The 26,002-nt window shown below is 46.9% G+C and overlaps 1 protein-coding gene across 1 annotated transcript in view; it reads right to left on the bottom strand.

Moving 5' to 3' along the window:
• Positions 1–2,914: 2,914 nt before the first annotated feature.
• abcb6b (ATP binding cassette subfamily B member 6 (LAN blood group) b) overlaps positions 2,915–26,002 on the bottom strand; it is a gene marked incomplete at both ends in the record, with an annotated part of 80,708 nt that continues 57,620 nt past the window's right edge. Inside the window, 5 exons of the mRNA XM_084179748.1 lie at positions 2,915–2,993; positions 13,566–13,634; positions 20,247–20,341; positions 22,038–22,150; positions 22,239–22,413. Of these exons, the coding sequence (XP_084035874.1) occupies positions 2,915–2,993; positions 13,566–13,634; positions 20,247–20,341; positions 22,038–22,150; positions 22,239–22,413 (531 nt within the window). The remainder of the gene's footprint in view (positions 2,994–13,565; positions 13,635–20,246; positions 20,342–22,037; positions 22,151–22,238; positions 22,414–26,002) is intronic.

Here is a 26,002-nt window from a genome sequence, read left to right on the forward strand (position 1 = left end):
GACTCACATTAAGAATCTCCAATCCAAAGTTAAATCTAGAATCGGCTTCTTATTTCGCAACAAAGCCTCCTTCACTCATGCTGCTAAACATGCCCTCGTAAAACTGACTATCCTACCGATCCTTGACTTCGGCGATGTCATTTACAAAATAGCTTCCAACACTCTACTCAGCAAATTGGATGTAGTCTATCACAGTGCCATCTGTTTTGTCACCAAAGCCCCATATACTACCCACCATTGTGACATGTACCCTCTCGTTGGTTGGCCCTCACTACATATTCATCGCCAAACCCACTGGCTCCAGGTCATCTATAAATCACTTCTAGGCAAATCCCCGCCTTATCTTAGATCATTGGTCACCATAGCAACACCCACCCGTAGTATGCGTTTCAGCAGGTATATCTCACTGGTCATCCCCAAAGCCAACACCTCCTTTGGCCGCCATTCCTTCCAGTTTTCTGCTGCAAATGACTGGAACGAACTGCAAAAATCTCTGAAGCTGGAGACACTTATCTCCCTCACTAACTTTAATCATCAGTTGTCAGAGCAGCTTACCGATCACTGCACCTGAACACAGCCCATCTGAAATTAGCCCACCCAACTACCTCATCCCCATATTGTTATTTATTTTGCTCATTTGCACCCCATTTTCTCTATTTGCACATCATCTTCTGCACATCTATCATTCCAGTGTTAATACTAAATTGTAATTATTTTGCACTATGGCCTATTTATTGCCTTACCTCCATAACTACATTTGCAAACACTGTATATAGACTTTCTATTGTGTTATTGACTTTATGTTTTGTTTTACCCCATATGTAACTCTGTGTTGTTGTTGTTTTTATCGCACTGCTTTGCTTTATCTTGGCCAGGTCCCAGTTGTAAACGAGATCTTGTTCTCAACTGGCTTAACTGGTTAAATAAAGGTGAAATAAAAATTAATTCAAAAAACATCCCTCAGCCCAGCCCTCAGCCCATCCCTCAGCCCATCCCTCAGTCCATCCCTCAGCCCATCCCTCAGTATAGACCTCAGCCCATCCCTCAGCCCATCCCTCAGCCCAGCTCTCAGTACATCCCTCAGTCCATCCCTCAGTATAGCCCTCAGCCCATCCCTCAGCCCATCCCTCAGTATAGACCTCAGCCCATCCCTCAGCCCATCCCTCAGCCCAGCCCTCAGCACAGGCAGCAGACACCTCAGTGGGCCAGCCCAGCTCAGCGCTGGCTTACTGCCCCATGATTTAATGATGAGAACGCAGCAGCTCCAGCCCTGCCCTCAGAGCAGACTGTCTCCAGCCCTGCCCTCAGAGCAGACTGTCTCCAGCCCTGTCCTCAGAGCAGACTGTCTCCAGCCCTGTCCTCAGAGCAGACTGTCTCCAGCCCTGTCCTCAGAGCAGACTGTCTCCAGCCCTGTCCTCAGAGCAGACTGTCTCCAGCCCTGTCCTCAGAGCAGACTGTCTCCAGCCCTGTCCTCAGAGCAGACTGCCTCCAGCCCTGTCCTCAGAGCAGACTGTCTCCAGCCCTGTCCTCAGAGCAGACTGTCTCCATTGTAGTCACACTTCAGTGGAGAGCAGTCAGAGCACAGCTTTCACTCCAATATCTGTCCTCTGCTCCCTGTCCCGCTCAGCGGCTGGGAGGGAGATCCTGTACCAGTCTAACTTTAGACCTACCACTGACAGTCTCATCCACCTACACAGGCAGATCCAACCACATGGACAATCCACAGCACATACAGGCACTAGCACGCACACTTATCGATCACGCTCATAGCAAAAAGTTAATGCTGTCCTGAAACAAATGTTGGTACATCTTCTTGTTTTTACATCACATCCCCAATTACACGTTATGATGTTAACGATCTCGCTAGCTAAATGTTTGTTGTTGTGTTGAGATGTATGGACGTGAGTCACAAATTAAAGTTAATTTGCCATGTTGAATGAAAACTGACTCACCCGAGCTCTCACAATAGATAGCAATAAGTTACTGCCCCCCTTATCTTTCATGTAAATCCCATGTCCCACTGGAGTTTAATAAAAACATTGTACTCTGTTTGTCTAAAGAAATTCAAGCTTTTCTATATATTCCAGATAAAGCATACTGTATGTTACTGCTTAATGAATTTAAATGGATTTTAAATATACATTTTATGTGTATTTTAAAACCATAGCTTGTGTAAGCAGATGTACATATTCAAAATAAATTAACTTTTGTAGATACAGTAGTAGGTATGTTTGTATTTATTGCAATGTACTTTATTTATGGATGAGGTACAACTGTTCAAGTCTTTCATAAATGTCCGTCATCATCAGTTTAATAAAACGTTAGATTCACAGTTGGAGTTGCGAGTGTTTCCTCTAACACATAGATGGTCTGAGGGTATTTGACACAGCTTATCCAGAGTTGGGAGTGAAAGACACTAAAAGCTGTGGTTACCGGGAAGTCTACAAGGAAGTATAAGGTCTTGTTTCTCTGTCCATCTCATTAACTTCCCACATACACCACATTAAATATAATGTAACTAGCTTTGTAAAGTTACCATCTAGTGTAACTAGCTTTGTAAAGTTACCATCTAGTGTAGCTAGCTTTGTAAAGTTACCATCTAGTGTAACTAGCTTTGTAAAGTTACCATCTAGTGTAACTAGCTTTGTAAAGTTACCATCTAGTGTAACTAGCTTTTCTTGGAGCAGCAGTAATGTGTCTGGCTTTGGTCCTTAGGATGCCAAGTTCGAAACTCGCCTCAGAACCTCGCCCTACCCGCCCAAAATGCCTCAATATGAGTGGAATATTTTCCTTCAGATGGTTGAGCTCTATCCTGGCTCAACCTGCTCCTCTGTTCCCTGGTTAGCTGTTAGCTCTGTGCTGGGATACTGGCTCAGGACCGTGGTGGGGAATAGTGGGCTGCTGACCCTCTGGGTTAGGGTTGTATGTCTCTGTCCTGCTGTTTCAGCCACATAGCAGAGTACAAACCTCCCTGGGACAGCAACTCCTCATGCCTGGAGAGAAGAGCAAGAGAGGAGAGACAGAGAGAAAGAGGAGAGAGAGAGGGGGGAGTGAAAGAGGAGCGAGAGATGGAGGGGGGAGGGAAAGGAGAGAGAGAGAGAGAGAGAGAGAGAGAGAGAGAGAGAGAGGGGGGGGGGAGTGAAAGAGGAGCGAGAGATAGAGGGGGGAGGGAAAGGAGAGAGAGAGAGAGAGAGAGAGAGAGAGAGAGAGAGAGAGAGAGAGAGAGAGAGAGGAGTGAAAGAGGAGAGAGAGAGAGAGAGAGAGAGAGAGAGAGGAGTGAGAGAGCAAGAGAGAGGGGGGAGTGAAAGAGGAGAGAGAGCGAGAGAGAGGGGGGAGTGAAAGAGGAGAGAGAACGAAAGAGAGAGGGGAGTGAAAGAGGAGAGAGAGAGAGAGTGAGAGTGAGCGAGAGAGAGAGAGAGAGAGAGAGAGAGAGAGAGAGAGAGAGAGAGAGAGAGAGAGAGAGAGAGAGGAGTGAAAGAGAGAGGGTGGAGTGAAAGAAGAAAGAGCGAGAGAGAGTGAGAGAGAGAGAGAGCGAGAGAGAGGGAGAGAGAGAGAGAGAGGAGTGAAAGAGGAGAGAGAGAGCGAGAGGGGAGTGAAAGAGGAGAGAGAGAGAGAGAGAGAGAGAGGGGAGTGAAAGAGGAGAGAGAGAGCGAGAGGGGAGTGAAAGAGGAGAGAGAGCGAGAGAGAGAGGGATAGAGGGGGGGAGTGAAAGAGGAGAGAGAGAGAGAGAGAGAGAGGGGGGAGTGAAAGAGGAGAGAGAGATAGAGAGAGAGAGAGAGAGAGAGCGAGAGAGAGAGAGGAGTGAAAGAGGAGAGAGAGAGCGAGAGAGAGAGAGGGAGAGAGGGGGAGAGAGAGAGAGAGAGAGAGAGAGTGAAAGAGAGAGAAAGAGAGCGAGAGAAGGAGAGGGGAGAGTTTCAAGTTTTAATGTCACGTGCACAAGTACAGTGAAATGTCTTTCTTGCAAGTTCCAAACCCAACAATGCAGTAATCAATATCAATGTAGCACTAAAAATAGCAAGGTAGAAGAAAAACACATGAGATATAAAAATAAGAAATAAGAAAAACACGAGAAGTAAGAAGCTACATACAGGTTCAATAACATATTAACAATGTGCAGGGATACTGGAGGGATGGAGGTAGATATGTATAGGGGTCAGGTGACTATATACAGGTTAAGTTCAATGCCATATTAACAATGTGCAGGGATACTGGAGTGATGGAGGTAGATATGTATAGGGGTCAGGTGACTAGGCATCAGGATGTATGATTAACAGAGTAGCAGCAGCGTAAATGATGATTGTATGTGAGTGTGTATGTAGAGTCAGTATAAATGTGTGTGCATGTTATGTGTGTGTTGGAGTGTCAGTGTGTGTGTAAAACTAAAATACAAGGGTCAACTCAGACAGTCCGTGTAGCCATTCTGTTAGCTATTTAGCAGCATTAGGGATTGGGGATAGAAGCTGTTCAGGAGCCTGTTGGTGTCAGACTTGATGCTCCGGTACTGCTTGCCGTGCAGAAGCAGCGAGAACAGTCTATGGCTTGGGTGGCTGGAGTCTTTAACGATTTTCTGGGCCTTCCTTTCACACCGCCTGGTATAGAGGTCCTGGATGGCAGGGAGCTCGGCCCCAATGATGTACTGGGCTTTCCGCACCACCCTCTGTAGCGCCATGCGATCGAAGGCGGTGCTGTTGCCGTACCAGGCTGTGATGCAGACAGTCAAGATGCTCTCAATGGTGCAGCTGGTCTAAGGCAGTGCATCTCAGTGCTAACTGTGCCACTAGAGATCCTGGTTCGAGTCCAGGCTCTGTCGCAGCCGGCCGCGACCGGGAGACCCATGGGGCGGCGCACAATTGGTCCAAGGTAGGGGAGGGTTTGGCCTGCAGGGATGTGGGTTCGTTTCCCACGGGGGGCCAGTATGAAAAAATAAATAAAAAATACATAAATAAAAAATAAACATGTATGCATTCACTAACTGTAAGTCGCTCTGGATAAAAGCGTCTGCTAAATGACTAAAATGTAAATGTAAATGTATAACTTTTTTGAGGATTTGAGGTCCCATGCCAAACCTTTTCAACATCCTCAAGGGGAAGAGGCGCTGTCCTTAGTGATTTGGACACCGAGGAACTTGAAGCTCTCGACCCGCTCCACTGTAGCCCCGTTGATGTGGACGGGGGCGTGCTAGCCCTCCCGTTTCCTGTAGTCCACGATCAGCTCCTCGGTCTTACTGACGTTGAGAGAGAGGTTATTGTCCCGGCACAACACATCCCACTGGTGACGAGCTTGGAGGGGACAATGGTGACGAGCTTGGAGGGGACAATGGTGACGAGCTTGGAGGGGACAATGGTGACAAGCTTGGAGGGGACAATGGTGACGAGCTTGGAGGGGACAATGGTGACGAGCTTGGAGGGGACAATGGTGATGAGCTTGGAGGGGACAATGGTGATGAGCTTGGAGGGGACAATGGTGTTGAACACTGAGCTGTAGTCAATTAATATCATTCTCACATAGGTGTTCCTCTTATCTAGGTGAGTGAGGGCAGTGTGGAGTGCAATTGAGATTGCATCGTCTATCGATCTGTTAGGGCGGTATGCAAATTGGAGTGGGTCTAGGGCAGGGTTCTTCAATTCCGGTCCTGGAGGGCCCGAAACACCTCTGTTTTTCATCCTCTCCTTCTAATCAGGGGCTAATTCAGACCTGGGACACCAGGTGAGTGCAATTAACTACCAGGTATAAATAAAAAACAGAAGTGTTTCGGCCCTCCAGGACCGGAATTGAAGAACCCTGGTCTAGGGTGTCTGGGATGGTGGAGTTGATGTGTGCCATAACCAGCCTTTCAAAGCACTTCATGATTACAGATGTGAGTGCTACAGGGCGGTAGTCATTGTGGCATGAAGCCTTACATGCTGACCACACCGCTCGCGTCGCGTGTGCGAGCGTTGCAAAATAAATGTACACATACATGTTATTCAATCATTGCACCGACACCGCTCGCATGCATCAACGAGCGTCTGCGTGGCCAGGTGCTAAAATAGAACTTGGTTCTATTTGTGACGCTTGACGCGCTGCAAGTCCCGCCTCTCCCATCTCCTCATTGGTTTTTAGGAGCATTTACCCATGTGGGTGATTGAAAGATGAACTGAGGTCCACACTCCAGTCCAGTTGGTGGTGGTAATGCACCTTAAAGTTGGTTGCCAACCTCCATTTCCATCCAAAGAAGAAGAAGAAGCCTGAAGGAGGAGAGATTACAAGAAACGAACTCGGTTTACCCTTTTATCTGTGGATGAATTGTCGGAGTAGAGGACCTTGTGCATTTCAGGTAAAATAACAACCCAATGTTTATCTCCCAGGACAAATTAGCTAGCAACAGCTAGCTAAATTGCCATAAATGTTTAATACTTTTCGACCCGTCTCCAAATTAATATAGTTGGTTCAGAGTTCGTTTCGACATTTCAACCTGCGTGTCCTGATCGCGTCTGGTGTGGATGAACAAAACCACGACGGCGCACTGGTCTAGTCAGCATGTTAGAGTTCTTGGGAACAGGAATGATGGTAGTTATCTTAAACATATGGGGAATACAGACTGGGACAAGGAGAGGTTGAATATTACCGTGAATATACCGGCCAGCTCTTCTGCACATGCTCTGAGAACGCGCCCTGGAATACCGTTCGGCCACGCGGCCTTGCGAGTGTTGACCTGATTAAAGACCATACTCACGTTGACCTCGGAGAGCGAGATCACCCAGTCCTCGGAGAGCGAGATCACCCAGTCCTCGGAGAGCGAGATCACCCAGTCCTCGGAGAGCGAGATCACCCAGTCCTCGGAGAGCGAGATCACCCAGTCCTCGGAGAGCGAGATCACCCAGTCCTCGGAGAGCGAGATCACCCAGTCCTCTGAGAGCGAGATCACCCAGTCCTCTGAGAGCGAGATCACCCAGTCCTCTGAGAGCGAGATCACCCAGTCCTCGGAGAGCGAGATCACCCAGTCCTTGGAGAGCGAGATCACCCAGTCCTCGGAGAGCGAGATCACCCAGTCCTCGGAGAGCGAGATCACCCAGTCCTCTGGGTCGGTCTCATGCACAGAAAACATACAGGACGGTAGCTCTCCAGGAACAGGGTTGGGCAGTCCTGTCTTAAGCTAAAGTGTACAACACCCGTTGGCATAAAAGCATAATGAAATTGTTGCCAGCAGAGCTGGTTAGGCAGTTTTCATGTTATCCAGAGGTAAACAAATCATCGGCCAGAGCGTCAAGTGTCGTCTCTGAACGCTCCGAGAGCGAAACGAGATGGGTGGGGCTAAAGCTTAAGAGGGTGTGAACGATGCTGAATGGGTGTAGACAAAGAAGAGCTCTTCACTAGATACTAAAACATTAAAATGCCATTCTCTCAAAAGTGAGTTTACAAGTTGATCAACTTTCAAGGTTATTTTATTGCTTATTCGCTTATTAGAAATGTGGATAACTAGGGCCACTAAAAACTTTATTTGGAGTCGTGGAGACAAGCTCTGGAACCTTTCTTTAACACTCTCTTTTCAAAGCCACCTCTTAAAACGGTTTCTCCCAGATTTGTTCACAGAGCAAGAGAGAAACGCGAAAGTGAGACGGGAACAGGAACTCAAGTTTGCTCAGCCATCACTTGATATCAAAAAAGCCTGTTTCTACCAGTAGAATAGAACCCTAATGAACAGTTTGGGGCTCTCAGTTGTCCAGCAAGGGAACAGCTCTCGACATAATGGAATATCACACCAGGACTCCTTCTCTGTTTCACATCACACCAGGACAGGGACAGTCAGAGGACAGGACACCTGTTAGGGGGACAGGGACAGTCAGAGGACAGGACACCTGTTAGGGGGACAGGGACAGTCAGAGGACAGGACACCTGTTAGGGGGACAGGGACAGTCAGAGGACAGGACACCTGTTAGGGGGACAGGGACAGTCAGAGGACAGGACACCTGTTAGGGGGACAGGGACAGTCAGAGGACAGGACACCTGTTAGGTGGACAGGGACAGTCAAAGGACAGGACACCTGTTAGGGGGACAGGGACAGTCAAAGGACAGGACACCTGTTAGGGGGACAGGGACAGTCAGAGGACAGGACACCTGTTAGGGGGACAGGGACAGTCAAAGGACAGGACACCTGTTAGGGGGACAGGGACAGTCAAAGGACAGGACACCTGTTAGGGGGACAGGGACAGTCAGAGGACAGGACACCTGTTAGGTGGACAGGGACAGTCAAAGGACAGGACACCTGTTAGGGGGACAGGGACAGTCAAAGGACAGGACACCTGTTAGGGGGACAGGGACAGTCAGAGGACAGGACACCTGTTAGGTGGACAGGGACAGTCAAAGGACAGGACACCTGTTAGGGGGACAGGGACAGTCAGAGGACAGGACACCTGTTAGGTGGACAGGGACAGTCAAAGGACAGGACACCTGTTAGGGGGACAGGGACAGTCAAAGGACAGGACACCTGTTAGGGGGACAGGGGCAGTCAAAGGACAGGACACCTGTGTGTTGTGTTTCCTGAGGTTCTCTCCAGTTCAGTCCCTGCAGGTTAAAAGCCTGTGTGTTGTGTTTAGATTGCAGTGCCAGTCAGAGTTGAATAGTGCTGGGTGTTGGTGGTGTGGGGTTACATCCCCCAGCGGCTGTATGGGGACAGGAGAGGTGGAGGGAAAGCCCTTAACGCCACCAGCTCCTATATCAAAAGGCCCACTGGGAAACAAGGTGCAGTGGCTGAGAGGAAGGCAGACAGGCAGCTCCAGTCTGGATCAGCAGGATGAATGACCAGGGGCCATTAGTGTTGAGAGGAGAGGAATGGAGGGGTCAGGTGGGCCCCTTTAGGCAGAAGGATTGTTAGCCCCTCTGGGCTCAGGCTGAGCCCAGCGTGTTTGGTCAGTCCAGAGTGTGGAAGACTTTAGACGTGGTCTACATGGTCTGTTTGGTCAGTGAGAACACACATCCTGTCTGTAGGAAGATGAAAGCAGGGCAGGACAGGACAGGGTAGGGTAGGGCAGGGTAGGACAAGACAAGACAGGACAAGACAGGACAGGGTAGGACAAGACAGGGCAGGACAGCAGACACCGACAGCCTGAGGTGAACAGCACTGATCTACAGAATAAATAAGAATTTGTTCTTAACTGACTAGTTAAATAAAATACAACGAATCACAACGGAATAGTAGCTACACAACTCAGGGCTCCAACGCTCTCCTTTCACCTCTCTCTTTCCCCACGCAAACACAGGCAAGCAGGTTAGGCCCTCTCAGGGGTACTCTGGGATCCAACGCTCTCCTTTCACCAGTGGCGGCTGGCCGATAGAGGGCGCTAGGGCGCCGCCCCCTTAAATAAAATTATTTTAAAAAATAAAATAAAAAATAAATAAAAATAATAATAATAATAATAAAAACATCAGTATGTCAATATTTGTGTGTTTGAAATATGGAATGCACACAGTAATATGTGTAAGATATGATAGAAAATCATATTCGCAACCTTTCCTCTGCCTGTCAAACGCCTCGTCAGCTCTGGGCGATACAGAAAGTGCCCCGAGGAGGCGGGTCTACGTAGCAGTTAAGCCAATTGCTAATTTAAGATATGAATGTATGACATAAAATGTAGCCAATCAGCGATCTTAAATCGAATCCAAGGAGGGCGATTATTTTATCGCCCCAAGCTCGCCCCTGATAAAATAAGGACCGGGCTCCAGTGGCGTCATTTTTACTAGACGACAATGGCGAGCGCAAACGTTACTCCTCCAAGACCCAACCCTAACTCGGTGAAATCTCTCCTCCAAGATCCGTTTGAGAGGAGAACTTTGTCAGAGAAAGTTTGGGTGAAAGAGCTGGGCCCAGATCAACCTGACCTCTCAATCAGACAGCAGGCTAGCGAGAAAGGGAAGCAGTATATGCGCGGCTTCTCCCGTAGCTGGTACACCAGGAAGGCTTGGCTAGCTGGGTGTACTGATGCTAATGCTTTATTTTGCTTTCCGTGCTTGCTTTTTAAAACGACGGGGTCAGATTCAGCATGGACAGGTACCGGAGTGAGGGATATGAAGCACCTGTCAGAGAAGGTAAAGAAACATGAGAACACCAGGGCACACATGGACAACTCTGTAAAGCTAGCTGTATTAGGAAGGGTGAACATTGCTACGCAGCTGGATGACAGCCACAGGATTGCGGTGAGGAAACACAATGAGGAGGTGGATAAAAACAGGCACATTCTATCCAAAATTATCGATTGTGTGAAGTTCTGTGGGGCTTTTGAGTTGGCCTTGCGTGGGCACGAGGAGACTGACTCCTCGGACAACCCCGGCATTTTCCGGGGCTTAGTGGATTTTGTTGCCTCCCTCGACAGTGTGCTGGAGGAGCACCTGAAGACAGCTACCGTTTTTAAGGGCACGTCAAAGACGATACAGAACGAGCTGTTGGACTGTATGCTGTCAGTGCTTAAGGATTACATCCTGGAGGAAGTAAAGAGTGCTGATTTTATCGCCATTCAAGCTGACGAGACGACTGACGTTTCCACCCACTGCCAGTTGGTGCTTGTGATACGCTACATCGATGCTAAAAGTAACGTCCAAGAGCGTTTTTTCGAGTTCATTTTGATCGAGAACGCAACCGCCGACACCATCGCTACAGCGCTGCTGGAGAGGCTCAGCACCATACTCTCACATGGACAAAAGGCCAAACTTATTGCCCAGGCTTACGACGGAGCAAGTGTGATGAGGGGAGCCACCGGCGGAGTGCAGCGTAAAATAGTGGATGTGTACGAAAATGCGCACTACGTCCACTGCTATGCACATCAGCTGAACCTCATCATGCAGCAGGCTACTTCACGCATCCCCAGGATCGGCACTTTCTTTTCCGACCTTGCAGGATTTTCTGCTTTCTTCTCCAGGTCTCCCAAGCGAACCACCGTGCTTGACGAAGTGGTTGCGCATAGACTCCCCAGAGCCTCTACAACACGGTGGAACTTCCACAGTCGCGCTGTAAACACTGTGTACGAGTACAGGGATGACCTCCTAACGTGTTTCCAGACCATCAGAGACTCTGGGAACTTTGATGCCCCGACTGTCAGAGAGGCGGGGGGCTTTGTGAGGATGCTCGAAGACGAGGCTTTCTGTTTTTTCCTGGCACTGTTCCACAAGATCATGCCAAATGTGGACATGCTTTTCAGCCAGCTGCAGAAGAGGAACATCGACCCTGTCTTCATTAAAGCACTTGTCCAGAGGTTCACAGACAGCATGCTAACAATCAGGTAAATAACTATATTTACTATTGGCTGATAAAGATGTTGTTAGAAAGATGAATAGTTCACTTACAACAGTTTAAAAGCCTAAATGTGTCTGGTCATCAAAGTGAGTGATTATCATAGAGCCGTCACAATTATATTTGTTTTAGTATTTTAAAAGGAAAGAGAAGACACGATCAGACGTTGATAATAATGCAGGAAAGTACTACACAGTTTGTAATAATTATTCAGGTGTCCACCAGGTCAATTTCTAGAAGAGGCCTAGTTGTTATTGAAGATTAACTTTATTGCTAAGTGCACAGCAGAACAAAATGATGTTGCATCCCTCTCACAAATGTAATAGAAAAAGGCTTTAAAACGTAATAACATCAGTTAATTATGTACATCACAGGTTAAAAGCAGTTACTAGACATAGTTTGTGTGTATATACACACTATCTGTCTGTCTGTCTGTCTGTCTGTCTGTCTATATATATATATATATATATATATATATATATATATAAAAGTCACTGGTTGTGTGTTGAGGGGGAATTACAGTGAGTTAAGAAGTCTGATTGCAAGTTATCAAATTAAACTTTATTTTTTGGACCCAGGGCCTCAATTCCCTCTTTGTGTGGGGACAGCGCATCTGACGAGCAGCAACAGCCCATCAAGCGACGGAGGATGCTGGGACCAGGAGAACAACAGAGGTTGGCTATAGAGGTAAGTTGTGATGTAATTGTCAGTGTTTCCCCCTAGAACTTTTTTCAGGCCTGGTAGTATGTAGCCAAAACCCTGAACAATCAGCACCTTGGTAATCATATACTTGAGTTGGACATAGGCATGTGTCAGTCAGGATCACTTGCATCAAAATAGCTTAATTGCAAATTAAAGCTGATGATGTATCTTTTACAGGTATGTGATACCATCCTGAGTCATGCCAAAGAGAGGTTCTCCTTCACCCAGCACCTCATCAGCGCAACACTATTGCACGGAGAGTTGTTCCCACAACACAGTGTGAAGTTCCCCGATACAGCGCTTGAAACAACCGTGGAGGCGTACCCCATGTTGAACAAGGCCAAGCTCAAAACCGAACTGTCCCTCATCTATGAGAACAGTGAGTTCAAGGCTTGTAGTGGTGCAGTGCCCCTGTACCAGTTCTTCATGGAGAACAACCTTCAGAGCACTTTCACAGAGACTGCCAGCCTCCTCAAGATCCTCATCACCACACCCATGACAACTGCTGAGTCAGAAAGGTGCTTCTCTACACTGAAAAGGATCAAGACCTTCCTGAGAAACAGCATGACACAGGATCGCCTGAACGCTCTGGCCATGCTCTCCATGGAGAAGAAACCTGTCAGGGACATTCCTGACTTTAATCAAAGGGTCATTGAGAGGTTTGCCACTCAGAAGGACAGACGGGCAAAATTCCTGTACAAATAAGATGACAGACACACACACAGAGAGCAGCTCTGGCCGCATGTTTCTTTGTATATAGTTGACCTTAGCATAAAAAATCCAGTTATATATGGTACTCTAGAAAGTCTTAATAGTGTCTTTGCTAATATTACTGTATATATGTTGTTTTGTATCAATTAATTGTTGCAGTTCTGGAGCACATTAACAATTAGTCACATTTAGTATGATCATAAAATACTGTATGCTATTCTTCCAGTCAAAGGTTTGAGTTCATCCACTTGATATCCATTTCTATATTATACATCCTTTTATACAGTGTAAGATTTCCTATAAACTTTATAATAATTTCATGTTATTGTCCACTTTCCACTCTGTTCTGACAGCATGCCTGTTGCGTTGCCTGTTTACTACCAATGGTGAAAAGTTCACTTTAAATGCAAATGAAAGGCTTGGGTTTGTGTAATATGTTTTTGTGTAAGAATGCCTCAACTTTTTAATATTGGCATTAAATAATTACTGAATGTTTCACTGAGCACTGCTGTCCTGCAGTTTGTGTTAAAATATATCGCGATGGTTACAGGAAAAAAAAAGTATGGCACAGCCCCACCGAGAATATTTTTCACCAGCCGCCACTGCCTTTCACCTCTCTCTTTCCCCACGCAAACACAGGCAAGCAGGTTAGGCCCTCTCAGGGGTACTCTGGGATCCAACGCTCTCCTTTCACCTCTCTCTTTCCCACGCAAACACAGGCAAGCAGGCTAGGCCCTCTCAGGGGTACTCAGGTGTGGACAGGACTACTAAAGCTGAACACAGGACAGGTATTACTGGTACGTTCTATTACACTGAAGCTGGAGGTTAATTGCCTGACAGACGAGATGTTTTGAAAGTGGGTTTCCTAGCACTAAAGCCAGTTACTCACCTCCCTCTCTCTGCAATCTGGCCATCTTGGACTACCAGGATCTGGTCTGATCCAATGATGGTCGACAATCTGAAACAAAACACAATAACATCCACTTCAGCAAGAATGACTTGGTTAGTACCAACATCGGTGTAGAACGGAACGCTATAAGAATGACTTGGTTAGATGTTCTTATTTTTATTTTTTTTAAACCTTTTTGTTTAAACCTTTATTTAACTAGGCAAGTCAGTTAAGAACAAATTATTATTTACAATGATGGCCTACCAAAAAGCAAAAGGCCTCCTGCGGTGACGGGGGCTGAGATTAAAAATAAATTAATAAAATATAGGACAAAACACACATCACGACAAGAGAGACACCACAACACTACATAAAACAACGACAAAATGGTAGCAACACAACATGGCAGCAGCACAAAACATGGTACAAACATTATTGGGCAGACAACAGCACAAAGGGCAAGAAGGTAGAGACAACAATACATCAGGCGAAGCAGCTTACTGTCAGTAAGAGTGTCCATGATTGAGTCTTTGAATGAAGAGATGGAGATAAAACTGTGCAGTTTGAGTGTTTTTTGCAGCTCGTTCCAGTCGCTAGCTGCAGCGAACTGAAAAGAGGAGCGAGACCCAGGGATGTGTGTGCTTTGGGGACCTTTATCAGAATGTGACTGGCAGAACGGGTGTTGTATGTGGAGGATGAGGGCTGCAGTAGGTATCTCAGATAGGGGGGAGTGAGGCCTAACAGGGTTTTATAAATAAGCATCAACCAGTGGATCTTGCGACGTATATACAGAGATGACCAGTTTACAGAGAAGTATAGAGTGCAGTGATGTGTCCTATAAGGAGCATTGGTGGCAAATCTGATGGCCGAATGGTAAAGAACATCTAGCCGCTTGAGAACACCCTTACCTGCCGATCTATAAATTACGTCTCCATAATCTAGCATGGGTAGGATGGTCATCTGAATCAGGGTTAGTTTGGCAGCTGGTGTGAAAGAGGAGCGATTACGGTAGAGGAAACCAAGTCTAGATTTAACCTTAGCCTGCAGCTTTGATATGTGGGAGAAGGACAGTGGACCGTCTAGCCGTACTCCCAAGGACTTGGATGAGGTGACTACCTCAAGCTCTAAACCCTCAGAGGTAGTAATCACACCGGTGGGGAGAGGGGCATTCTTCTTACCAAGCCACATGACCTTTGTTTTGGAGGTGTTCAGAACAAGGTTAAGGGCAGAGAAAGCTTGTTGGACACTAAGAAAGCTTTGTTGAGAAAGCGTTTAACACAAAATCCGGGGAGGGGCCAGGTGAGTATAAGACTGTATCATCTGCATATAAATGGATGAGAGAGCTTCCTACTGCCTGAGCTGTGTTGTTGATGTAAATTGAGAAGAGCGTGGGGCCTAGGATGGAGCCGTCGGGTACTCCCTTGGTGACAGGCAGTGGCTGAGACAGCAGATGTTCTGACTTTATACACTGCACTCTTTGAGAGAGGTAGTTATCAAACCAGGCCAAAGACCCCTCAGAGACACCAATACTCCTTAGCCGGCCCACAGGGATGGAACGGTCTACCGTATCAAAAGCTTTGGCCAAGTCAATAAAAATAGCAGCACAACATCGCTTAGAATCAAGGGCAATGGTGACATCATTTAGGACCTTTAAGGTTGCAGTGACACATCCATAACCTGAGAGGAAACCAGATTGCATACCAGAGAGAATACTATAGACATCAAGAAAAGCCAGTCAGTTGATTATTGACAAGTTTTTCCAACACTTTTGATAAACAGATCAAGATAGAAATAGGCCTATAACAGTTAGGATCAGCTTGATCTCCCCCTTTAAATAAAGGACGCACCGTGGCTGCCTTCCAAGCAACGGGAACCTCCCCAGAGAGGAGAGACAGGCTTAGCAGCAACCTTAAAGAAGAAAGGGTCTAAACCATCTGACCCAGATGGTTTTTTGGGGATTGTTTAAGGATCTCCTTTAGCACCTCGGACTCAGTGACCGCCTGCAGGGAGAAACTTTGTAGCGGGGCAGGGGAAAAAGAGGGAGGAGCATCAGGGCTAGTCGCATTAGAAGGGGTGGGAGATGAGGAAATGTTAGACGGGCAAGGAGGCGTGGCTGAGTCAAATAGGAATCCTGACTTAATGAAGTGGTGATTAAAGAGCTCAGCCATGTGCTCCTTGTCAGTAACAACCACATCATCAACATTAAGGGACATGGGCAGCTGTGAGGAGGAGGGTTTATTCTCCAGGTCTTTCACCGTCTTTCCCCGTCTCCCAACCCTAGCTAGCAGACCGTTTCCTGTCAGAGTGGAGCAGCTAGCTAGCAGACCGTTTTCTATCAGAGCGGAACACCTAGGTAGCAGACCGTTTCCTGTCAGAGCAGCTAGCTAGCAGACCCTGTCCTGTCGAAGCAGAGCAGCTAGCTAGCAGACCGTTTCCTGTCGGAGCAGAGCAGCTAGCTAGCAGACCGTTTCCTGTCAGAGTGGAGCAGCTAGCTAGCAGACCGTTTTCTATCAGAGCGGAACACCTAGCTAGCAGACCGTTTCCTGTCAGAGCAGCTAGCTAGCAGACCCTGTCCTGTCGAAGCAGAGCAGCTAGCTAGCAGACCGTTTCCTGTCGGAGCAGAGCAGCTAGCTAGCAGACCGTTTCCTGTCAGAGCGGAACAGCTAGCTAGCAGACCGTTTCCTGTCGGAGCGTAGATGCTAGCTAGCAGACCATTTCCTGTTGGAGCGGAGCAGCTAGCTAGAAGACCGTTTCCTGTCAGAGCAACTAGCTAGCAGACCGTGTCCTGTCAGAGCAGCTACCTAGCAGACCATTTTCTGTCAAAGCAGCTAGCTAGCAGACCGTTACCTGTCGGAGCGGAGCAGCTAGCTAGCAGACCGTTTCATGTCGGAGCGGAACAGCTAGCTAGCAGACCGTTTCCTGTCAGAGCAACTAGCTAGCAGACCGTGTCCTGTCAGAGCAGCTACCTAGCAGACCATTTCCTGTCAAAGCAGCTAGCTAGCAGACTGTTAACTGTCGGAGCGGAGCAGCTAGCTAGCAGACCATGTTCTGCAGTAACTGCAGTCGACTGTGGTATTTTGGACGCAGTAATTGCAGAATAACTGCAGTGTACTGCAGTTGAACTGCAGTTATACTGCAAAATTACTGCAGTAAAAAAAACATAATTATTTTGGAGGCAGTATTTGCAGCATACTATAGTTATACTGCTCTCTGACTGCAATCTTTTTTCGTATGGGTAGCTAGCAGACCTTTTACTGGGTGACTTTCACTTTTACTTTAGTCATTTTCTATTATGGTATCTTTACTTTTACTTAAGTTTAACAATTGGGTACTTTTTCCACCACTGCCCCCACCCCACCTAGCAGACCGTTTCTTTTCAGAGCAGAGCAGCTAGCTAGCAGACCGTTTCCTGTCGGAGCGTAGATGCTAGCTAGCAGACCATTTCCTGTCTGAGCGGAGCAGCTATTTAGCAGACTGTTTCCTGTCGGAGCGGAGCAACTAGCTAGCAGACCATTTCCTGTTGGAGCGGAGCAGCTAGCTAGCAGACCGTTTCATGTCGAAGCAGCTAGCTTGCAGACCGTTTCCTGTCAGAGCAGCTAGCTAGCAGACCGTGTCCTGTCAGAGCAGCTACCTGGCAGACCATTTCCTGTCAAAGCAGCTAGCTAGTAGACTGTTAACTGTCGGAGCGGAGCAGCTAGCTAGCAGACCATGTTCTGTCAAACCAGCTAGCTAGCAGACCGTTACCTGTCAGAGCGGAGCAGCTAGCTAGCAGACCGTTTCATGTCAGAGCAGCTACCTAGCAGACCGTTTCCTGTCAGAGCAGCAAGCTAGCAGACCATTTCCTGTCAGAGCAGCTAGCTAACAGACCGTTTTCTCTCAGAGCTGCTACCCTTACAAAAAAAGATGACAGTTGAAACTGCAGTAAAAGTGCAGTAACTGCAGTCGACTGTGGTATTTTGGACGCAGTAATTGCAGAATAACTGCAATCTTTTTTCGTAAGGGTAGCTAGCAGACCTTTTACTGGGTGACTTTCACTTTGACTTTAGTCATTTTCTATTAAGGTATCTTTACTTTTACTTAAGTTTAACAATTGGGTACTTTTCCACCACTGCCCCCACCCCACCTAGCAGACCATTTATTGTCAGAGCAGCTAGCTAGCAGACCATTTCCTGTCAGAGAAGCTAGTTAGCAGACCGTTTCCCGTCAGAGCAGACCGTTTCCTGTCGGAGCAGAGCAGCTAGCTAGCAGACTGTTTCCTGTCGGAGCATAGCAGCTAGCTAGCAGACCGTTTCCTGTCGGAGCGGAGCAACTATTTAGCAGATCGTTTCCTATTGGAGTGGATCAGCTAGCTAGCAGACCATTTCCTGTTGGAGCACCCCACCTAGCAGACAGTTTCCTGTCAGAGCAGCTAGCTAGCAGACTGTTTCCTGTCAAAGCACCTAGCTAGCAGATTGTTTCCTGTCAGAGCAGCTAGCTAGTAGACCATGTCCGTCAGAGCAGCTAGCTAGCAGACCGTTTCCTGTCAGAGCAGCTACCCTTACAAAAAAAGATGACAGTTTTGAAACTGCAGTAAAAGTTCAGTAACTGCAGTCGACTGTGGTATTTTGGACGCAGTAATTGCAGAATAACTGATGTGTACTGCAGTTGAACTGCAGTTATACTGCAAAATTACTGCAGTAAAATAACGGTGTTATTTTGGACGCAGTATTTGCAGCATACTGTAGTTATACTGCACACTGACTGCAATATTTTTTCGTAAGGGTAGCTAGCAGACCTTTACCTTCGGAGCGGAGCAGCTAGCTAACAGACCGTTTCCTGTCAGAGCGGAGCAGATAGCTAGCAGACCGTTTCCTGTCAGAGCAGATAGCTAGCTAGTAGACCGTTTCCTGTCAGAGCGGAGTTGCTAGCTAGCAGACCGTTTCCTGTCAGAGCGGAGCAGCTAGCTTGCAGACCATTTCCTGTCAGAGTGGAGCAGCTAACTAGCAGACCGTTTCCTGTCAGAGCGGAGCAGCTAGCTTGCAGACCGTTTCCTGTCAGAGCAGATAGCTAGCAGACCGTTTCCTGTCAGAGCGGAGCAGCTAGCTAGCAGACCAGACCAGGGGTATTCAGGAACACACTCTGGGTGAACCAGAAGGAATTAGTGTCAAATATTAATGCACTACTACGTTGGAAGACTTAATGGGTATTAGATGCTAGTAGAAGACTTAACGGTATTAGATGCTAGTGGAAGACTTAACGGTATTAGATGCTAGTGGAAGACTTAACAGTATTAGATGCTAGTGGTGCTATCATCTTAACGGTATTAGATGCTAGTGGTGCTATAATCTTAACGGTATTAGAAGCTAGTGGAAGACTTAACGGTATTAGATGCTAGTGGCGCTACCATCTTAACGTTATTAGATGCTAGTGGTGCTATAATCTTAACGGTATTAGATGCTAGTGGAATACTTAACAGTATTAGATGCTAGCCGAAGACAACGGTATTAGATGCTAGTGGTGCTATCATCTTAACGGTATTAGATGCTAGTGGTGCTATAATCTTAACGGTATTAGATGCTAGTGGAATACTTAACAGTATTAGATGCTAGCCGAAGACAACGGTATTAGATGCTAGTGGTGCTATAATCTTAACGGAATTAGATGCTAGTGGAAGACAACGGTATTAGATGCTAGTGGTGCTATAATCTTAACGGAATTAGATGCTAGTGGAAGACAACGGTATTAGATGCTAGTGGTGCTATAATCTTAATGGAAATAGATGCTAGTGGAAGACTTAACGGTATTAGACGCTAGTGGTGCTATCAACTTTTCTTCAATTTTGAATCTAGATTTCGGTCAAAGATATGAATATCCTTGTTTCCACCCAGCTGCGTCCCAAATGGCACCCTATTCACTATATAGTGCACTACTTTAGACCAGAGAATGGCACCCTATTCCCTATATAGTGCACTACTTTAGACCAGAGAATGGCACCCTATTCCCTATATAGTGCACTACTTTAGACCAGAGAATGGCACCCTATTCACTATATAGTGCACTACTTTAGACCAGAGAATGGCACCCTATACACTATATAGTGCACTACTTTTGGCCAGAGCCCATAGGACAATATACTCCTTAACCAACAGCAGTAACTTTGAGGATGTAGGACACAGACACTGATCAATGTGATTTAATGATCGTCTGATCACGATCTTGCCCAGATGGCCCCATTTGAATCCCTCATCAATAGATGTTGTTATCTGAAGGACAAGATCAGAGGATTTTAGAGCTGAGGCAGCTGGCCAAAGGATGTCTGTCTGTCTGGCACTCTTTATGTTTTCATGCCCTTGAGACTGACACTACGTCCCAAATGGAAACCTATTCCCTTTATAGTGCACTACTTTTGACCAGAGCCCTGTATCTCTCTGGTCAAAAGTAGTGCACTATCTACAATAGGGTGCCATTTGGGACGCATGCTGAGATACAAAGGCATATGAAGCAGAGATCCCTTCTCTCTTTGTTGTCGTCCCAAGCCTAGACACACATCCTTTCAACACAGTGTTAGGGGTTGATTGTAGTCTGTGACATTAGGTCACTGTAAACACGTGGACAGCTGGGAGACACATTGAGGGAGAGGAAGGATTAAACCTGTTGACTTCAGAGCAGTTGATGATTAACTGGCTCTTCTGAAAGCATTACCTGTGTGTTACTACTATAGTGGTCCTGTTGGTACAGACTTTGGAGAGTGAGGCCTGGATGTTGCGTTCTGTCTGTGTGTCCAGGGCTGACGTAGCCTGCAGAGAGAGAGAGAGAGGGTTAGCATGTAGCCTGCAGAGAGAGAGAGAGGGTTTGTATGTAGCCTGTAGAGAGAGAGAGCGAGAGAGGGTTAGCATGTAGCCTGTAGAGAGAGAGAGAGAGAGCACGAGAGAGACAGAGCGAGAGAGAGACAGAGAGAGAGAGAGAGAGAGGGTTAGCATGTAGCCTGTAGAGAGAGAGAGAGAGCACGAGAGAGACAGAGCAAGAGAGAGACAGAGAGAGAGAGAGAGGGTTAGCATGTAGCCTGTAGAGAGAGAGAGAGGGTTAGCATGTAGCCTGTAGAGAGAGAGAGAGAGAGGGTTAGCATGTAGCCTGTAGAGAGAGAGAGAGAGAGAGGGTTAGCATGTAGCCTGTAGAGAGAGAGAGAGAGAGAGGGTTAGCATGTAGCCCGTAGAGAGAGAGAGAGAGGGTTAGCATGTAGCCTGTAGAGAGAGAGAGAGGGGGTTAGCATGTAGCCTGTAGAGAGAGAGAGAGAGGGTTAGCATGTAGCCTGTAGAGAGAGAGAGCGCACGAGAGAGACAGAGCGAGAGAGAGAGAGAGAGAGAGAGCGAGAGAGAGAGAGAGAGAGAGAGAGAGAGAGAGAGAGAGAGAGAGAGAGAGCGAGAGAGGGGGGGTAGTACGTATCCTGTAGACAGAGGGGTAGTACGTATCCTATAGCATAGAGCAGAATAACATGGGACCAACATGAGAATAAAATAAAAAGTTATGATATGAAGTCTTCAAGACTGTAACTCCTATTGTTTTTCCCAACCAGCAAGGTTTGACTGCATTTGAACAGAAACTTCAGAACACACCTTGTTCATATCCAGCTCAAAGGCCCTTCTATCTGCAACAAAGCAATAAAGTCACGCTAGGTTGAGGACCTGTTTGACAGAGTCTAGGAGGGTTTTATACACACATGGTCCCTGACGTGCCTCCCACCCCTGCCCTTCTCCCAATCCCACCTGTCCTCTTCCCCCCTGCCCTTCTCCCAATCCCACCTGTCCTCTTCCCCCCTGCCCTTCTCCCAATCCCACCTGTCCTCTTCCCCCCTGCCCTTCTCCCAATCCCACCTGTCCTCTTCCCCCCTGCCCTTCTCCCAATCCCACCTGTCCTCTTCCCCCCTGCCCTTCTCCCAATCCCACCTGTCCTCTTCCCCCCTGCCCTTCTCCCAATCCCACCTGTCCTCTTCCCCCCTGCCCTTCTCCCAATCCCACCTGTCCTCTTCCCCCCTGCCCTTCTCCCAATCCCACCTGTCCTCTTCCCCCCTGCCCTTCTCCCAATCCCACCTGTCCTCTTCCCCCCTGCCCTTCTCCCAATCCCACCTGTCCTCTTCCCCCCTGCCCTTCTCCCAATCCCACCTGTCCTCTTCCCCCCTGCCCTTCTCCCAATCCCACCTGTCCTCTTCCCCCCTGCCCTTCTCCCAATCCCACCTGTCCTCTTCCCCCCTGCCCTTCTCCCAATCCCACCTGTCCTCTTCCCCCCTGCCCTTCTCCCAATCCCACCTGTCCTCTTCCCCCCTGCCCTTCTCCCATCCCACCTGTCCTCTTCCCCCCTGCCCTTCTCCCAATCCCACCTGTCCTCTTCCCCCCTGCCCTTCTCCCAATCCCACCTGTCCTCTTCCCCCCTGCCTTCCTCCCATCCCACCTGTCCTCTTCCCCCCTGCCCTTCTCCCGATCCCCCCCTATCTCTGACCTCATCCAGCAGGATGATCCGAGGGTCCTTCAGGATGGTTCGGGCGATGGCTACTCTCTGTTTCTCTCCTCCACTCAGCTTCAGACCCCTCTCTCCCACCTGGGTCTCATACCCTGTGGAGAGCAACACAACACAAATCATCCTCCTCCTCCTCATATTCATTATCATCATCTTCTTCTTCTTCATCATCTTCATCCTCACCCTCGGGCAGTGTCAGGATCTTGTAGTGTATGTCCGCAGCGAGGGCAGCCTCCTCCACCTCCTGGTCGCTAGCGCCAATGCGTCCGTAGCGGATGTTGTTTCTTATGCTGTCATTGAAGAGCACCGTGTCCTGAGGAACCACACCAATGTAGGAGCGGAGAGAGGTCTGGGTCACCTATAGCCAGGGATGGGACAGGTTAGGATTACAGAGAGAGGTCTGGGTCACCTATAGCCAGGGATGGTACAGGTTAGGATTACAGAGAGAGATCTGGGTCACCTATAGCCATGGGACAATTACTACAAAACGACATTACCCAGCAGGCAAAGGTGGTTGAAATGACATCAGTAGAACTATTTGTCTGTCAAGGTGGGTCCCATAACTCATGGGACAGGTTAGGATTACAGAGTACCCTTACAATGTAGCCTGCTCTGGAAGAGATGGAATACATGGCAGAGACAGGACATGAAATGACTAAACATGACTCTCCCTTTCCAACATGTGTTATAGAGGGTCTAAACATGACTCTCCCTTTCCAACATGTTATAGAGGGTCTAAACATGACTCTCCCTTTCCAACATGTTATAGAGGGTCTAAACATGACTCTCCCTTTCCAACATGTTATAGAGGGTCTAAACATGACTCTCCCTTTCCAACATGTGTTATAGAGGGTCTAAACATGACTCTCCCTTTCCAACATGTTATAGAGGGTCTAAACATGACTCTCCCTTTCCAACATGTGTTATAGAGGGTCTAAACATGACTCTCCCTTTCCAACATGTTATAGAGGGTCTAAACATGACTCTCCCTTTCCAACATGTTATAGAGGGTCTAAACATGACTCTCCCTTTCCAACATGTTATAGAGGGTCTAAACATGACTCTCCCTTTCCAACATGTGTTATAGAGGGTCTAAACATGACTCTCCCTTTCCAACATGTTATAGAGGGTCTAAACATGACTCTCCCTTTCCAACATGTTATAGAGGGTCTAAACATGACTCTCCCTTTCCAACATGTTATAGAGGGTCTAAACATGACTCTCCCTTTCCAACATGTGTTATAGAGGGTCTAAACATGACTCTCCCTTTCCAACATGTTATAGAGGGTCTAAACATGACTCTCCCTTTCCAACATGTGTTATAGAGGGTCTAAACATGACTCTCCCTTTCCAACATGTTATAGAGGGTCTAAACATGACTCACCCTTTCCAACATGTTATAGAGGGTCTAAACATGACTCTCCCTTTCCAACATGTTATAGAGGGTCTAAACATGACTCTCCCTTTCCAACATGTGTTATAGAGGGTCTAAACATGACTCTCCCTTTCCAACATGTTATAGAGGGTCTAAACATGACTCTCCCTTTCCAACATGTGTTATAGAGGGTCTAAACATGACTCTCCCTTTCCAACATGTGTTATAGAGGGTCTAAACATGACTCTCCCTTTCCAACATGTTATAGAGGGTCTAAACATGACTCTCCCTTTCCAACATGTTATAGAGGGTCTAAACATGACTCTCCCTTTCCAACATGTTATAGAGGGTCTAAACATGACTCTCCCTTTCCAACATGTTATAGAGGGTCTAAACATGACTCTCCCTTTCCAACATGTTATAGAGGGTCTAAACATGACTCTCCCTTTCCAACATGTGTTATAGAGGGTCTAAACATGACTCTCCCTTTCCAACATGTTATAGAGGGTCTAAACATGACTCTCCCTTTCCAACATGTTATAGAGGGTCTAAACATGACTCTCCCTTTCCAACATGTTATAGAGGGTCTAAACATGACTCTCCCTTTCCAACATGTGTTATAGAGGGTCTAAACATGACTCTCCCTTTCCAACATGTTATAGAGGGTCTAAACATGACTCTCCCTTTCCAACATGTGTTATAGAGGGTCTAAACATGACTCTCCCTTTCCAACATGTTATAGAGGGTCTAAACATGACTCACCCTTTCCAACATGTTATAGAGGGTCTAAACATGACTCTCCCTTTCCAACATGTTATAGAGGGTCTAAACATGACTCTCCCTTTCCAACATGTGTTATAGAGGGTCTAAACATGACTCTCCCTTTCCAACATGTTATAGAGGGTCTAAACATGACTCTCCCTTTCCAACATGTGTTATAGAGGGTCTAAACATGACTCTCCCTTTCCAACATGTGTTATAGAGGGTCTAAACATGACTCTCCCTTTCCAACATGTTATAGAGGGTCTAAACATGACTCTCCCTTTCCAACATGTTATAGAGGGTCTAAACATGACTCTCCCTTTCCAACATGTTATAGAGGGTCTAAACATGACTCTCCCTTTCCAACATGTTATAGAGGGTCTAAACATGACTCTCCCTTTCCAACATGTGTTATAGAGGGTCTAAACATGACTCTCCCTTTCCAACATGTTATAGAGGGTCTAAACATGACTCTCCCTTTCCAACATGTTATAGAGGGTCTAAACATGACTCTCCCTTTCCAACATGTGTTATAGAGGGTCTAAACATGACTCTCCCTTTCCAACATGTTATAGAGGATCTAAACATGACTCTCCCTTTCCAACATGTGTTATAGAGGGTCTAAACATGACTCTCCCTTTCCAACATGTTATAGAGGGTCTAAACATGACTCTCCCTTTCCAACATGTTATAGAGGGTCTAAACATGACTCTCCCTTTCCAACATGTTATAGAGGGTCTAAACATGACTCTCCCTTTCCAACATGTTATAGAGGATCTAAACATGACTCTCCCTTTCCAACATGTGTTATAGAGGGTCTAAACATGACTCTCCCTTTCCAACATGTTATAGAGGGTCTAAACATGACTCTCCCTTTCCAACATGTTATAGAGGGTCTAAACATGACTCTCCCTTTCCAACATGTTATAGAGGGTCTAAACATGACTCTCCCTTTCCAACATGTGTTATAGAGGGTCTAAACATGACTCTCCCTTTCCAACATGTTATAGAGGGTCTAAACATGACTCTCCCTTTCCAACATGTTATAGAGGGTCTAAACATGACTCTCCCTTTCCAACATGTTATAGAGGGTCTAAACATGACTCTCCCTTTCCAACATGTTATAGAGGGTCTAAACATGACTCTCCCTTTCCAACATGTTATAGAGGGTCTAAACATGACTCTCCCTTTCCAACATGTGTTATAGAGGGTCTAAACATGACTCTCCCTTTCCAACATGTTATAGAGGGTCTAAACATGACTCTCCCTTTCCAACATGTTATAGAGGGTCTAAACATGACTCTCCCTTTCCAACATGTTATAGAGGGTCTAAACATGACTCTCCCTTTCCAACATGTTATAGAGGGTCTAAACATGACTCTCCCTTTCCAACATGTGTTATAGAGGGTCTAAACATGACTCTCCCTTTCCAACATGTTATAGAGGGTCTAAACATGACTCTCCCTTTCCAACATGTTATAGAGGGTCTAAACATGACTCTCCCTTTCCAACATGTTATAGAGGGTCTAAACATGACTCTCCCTTTCCAACATGTGTTATAGAGGGTCTAAACATGACTCTCCCTTTCCAACATGTTATAGAGGGTCTAAACATGACTCTCCCTTTCCAACATGTTATAGAGGGTCTAAACATGACTCTCCCTTTCCAACATGTTATAGAGGGTCTAAACATGACTCTCCCTTTCCAACATGTTATAGAGGGTCTAAACATGACTCTCCCTTTCCAACATGTGTTATAGAGGGTCTAAACATGACTCTCCCTTTCCAACATGTTATAGAGGGTCTAAACA

The sequence above is a fragment of the Coregonus lavaretus genome, assembly GCF_964263955.1.
Source record: "Coregonus lavaretus genome assembly, chromosome: 16".
NCBI classification, from domain to species: Eukaryota; Metazoa; Chordata; class Actinopteri; order Salmoniformes; family Salmonidae; genus Coregonus; species Coregonus lavaretus.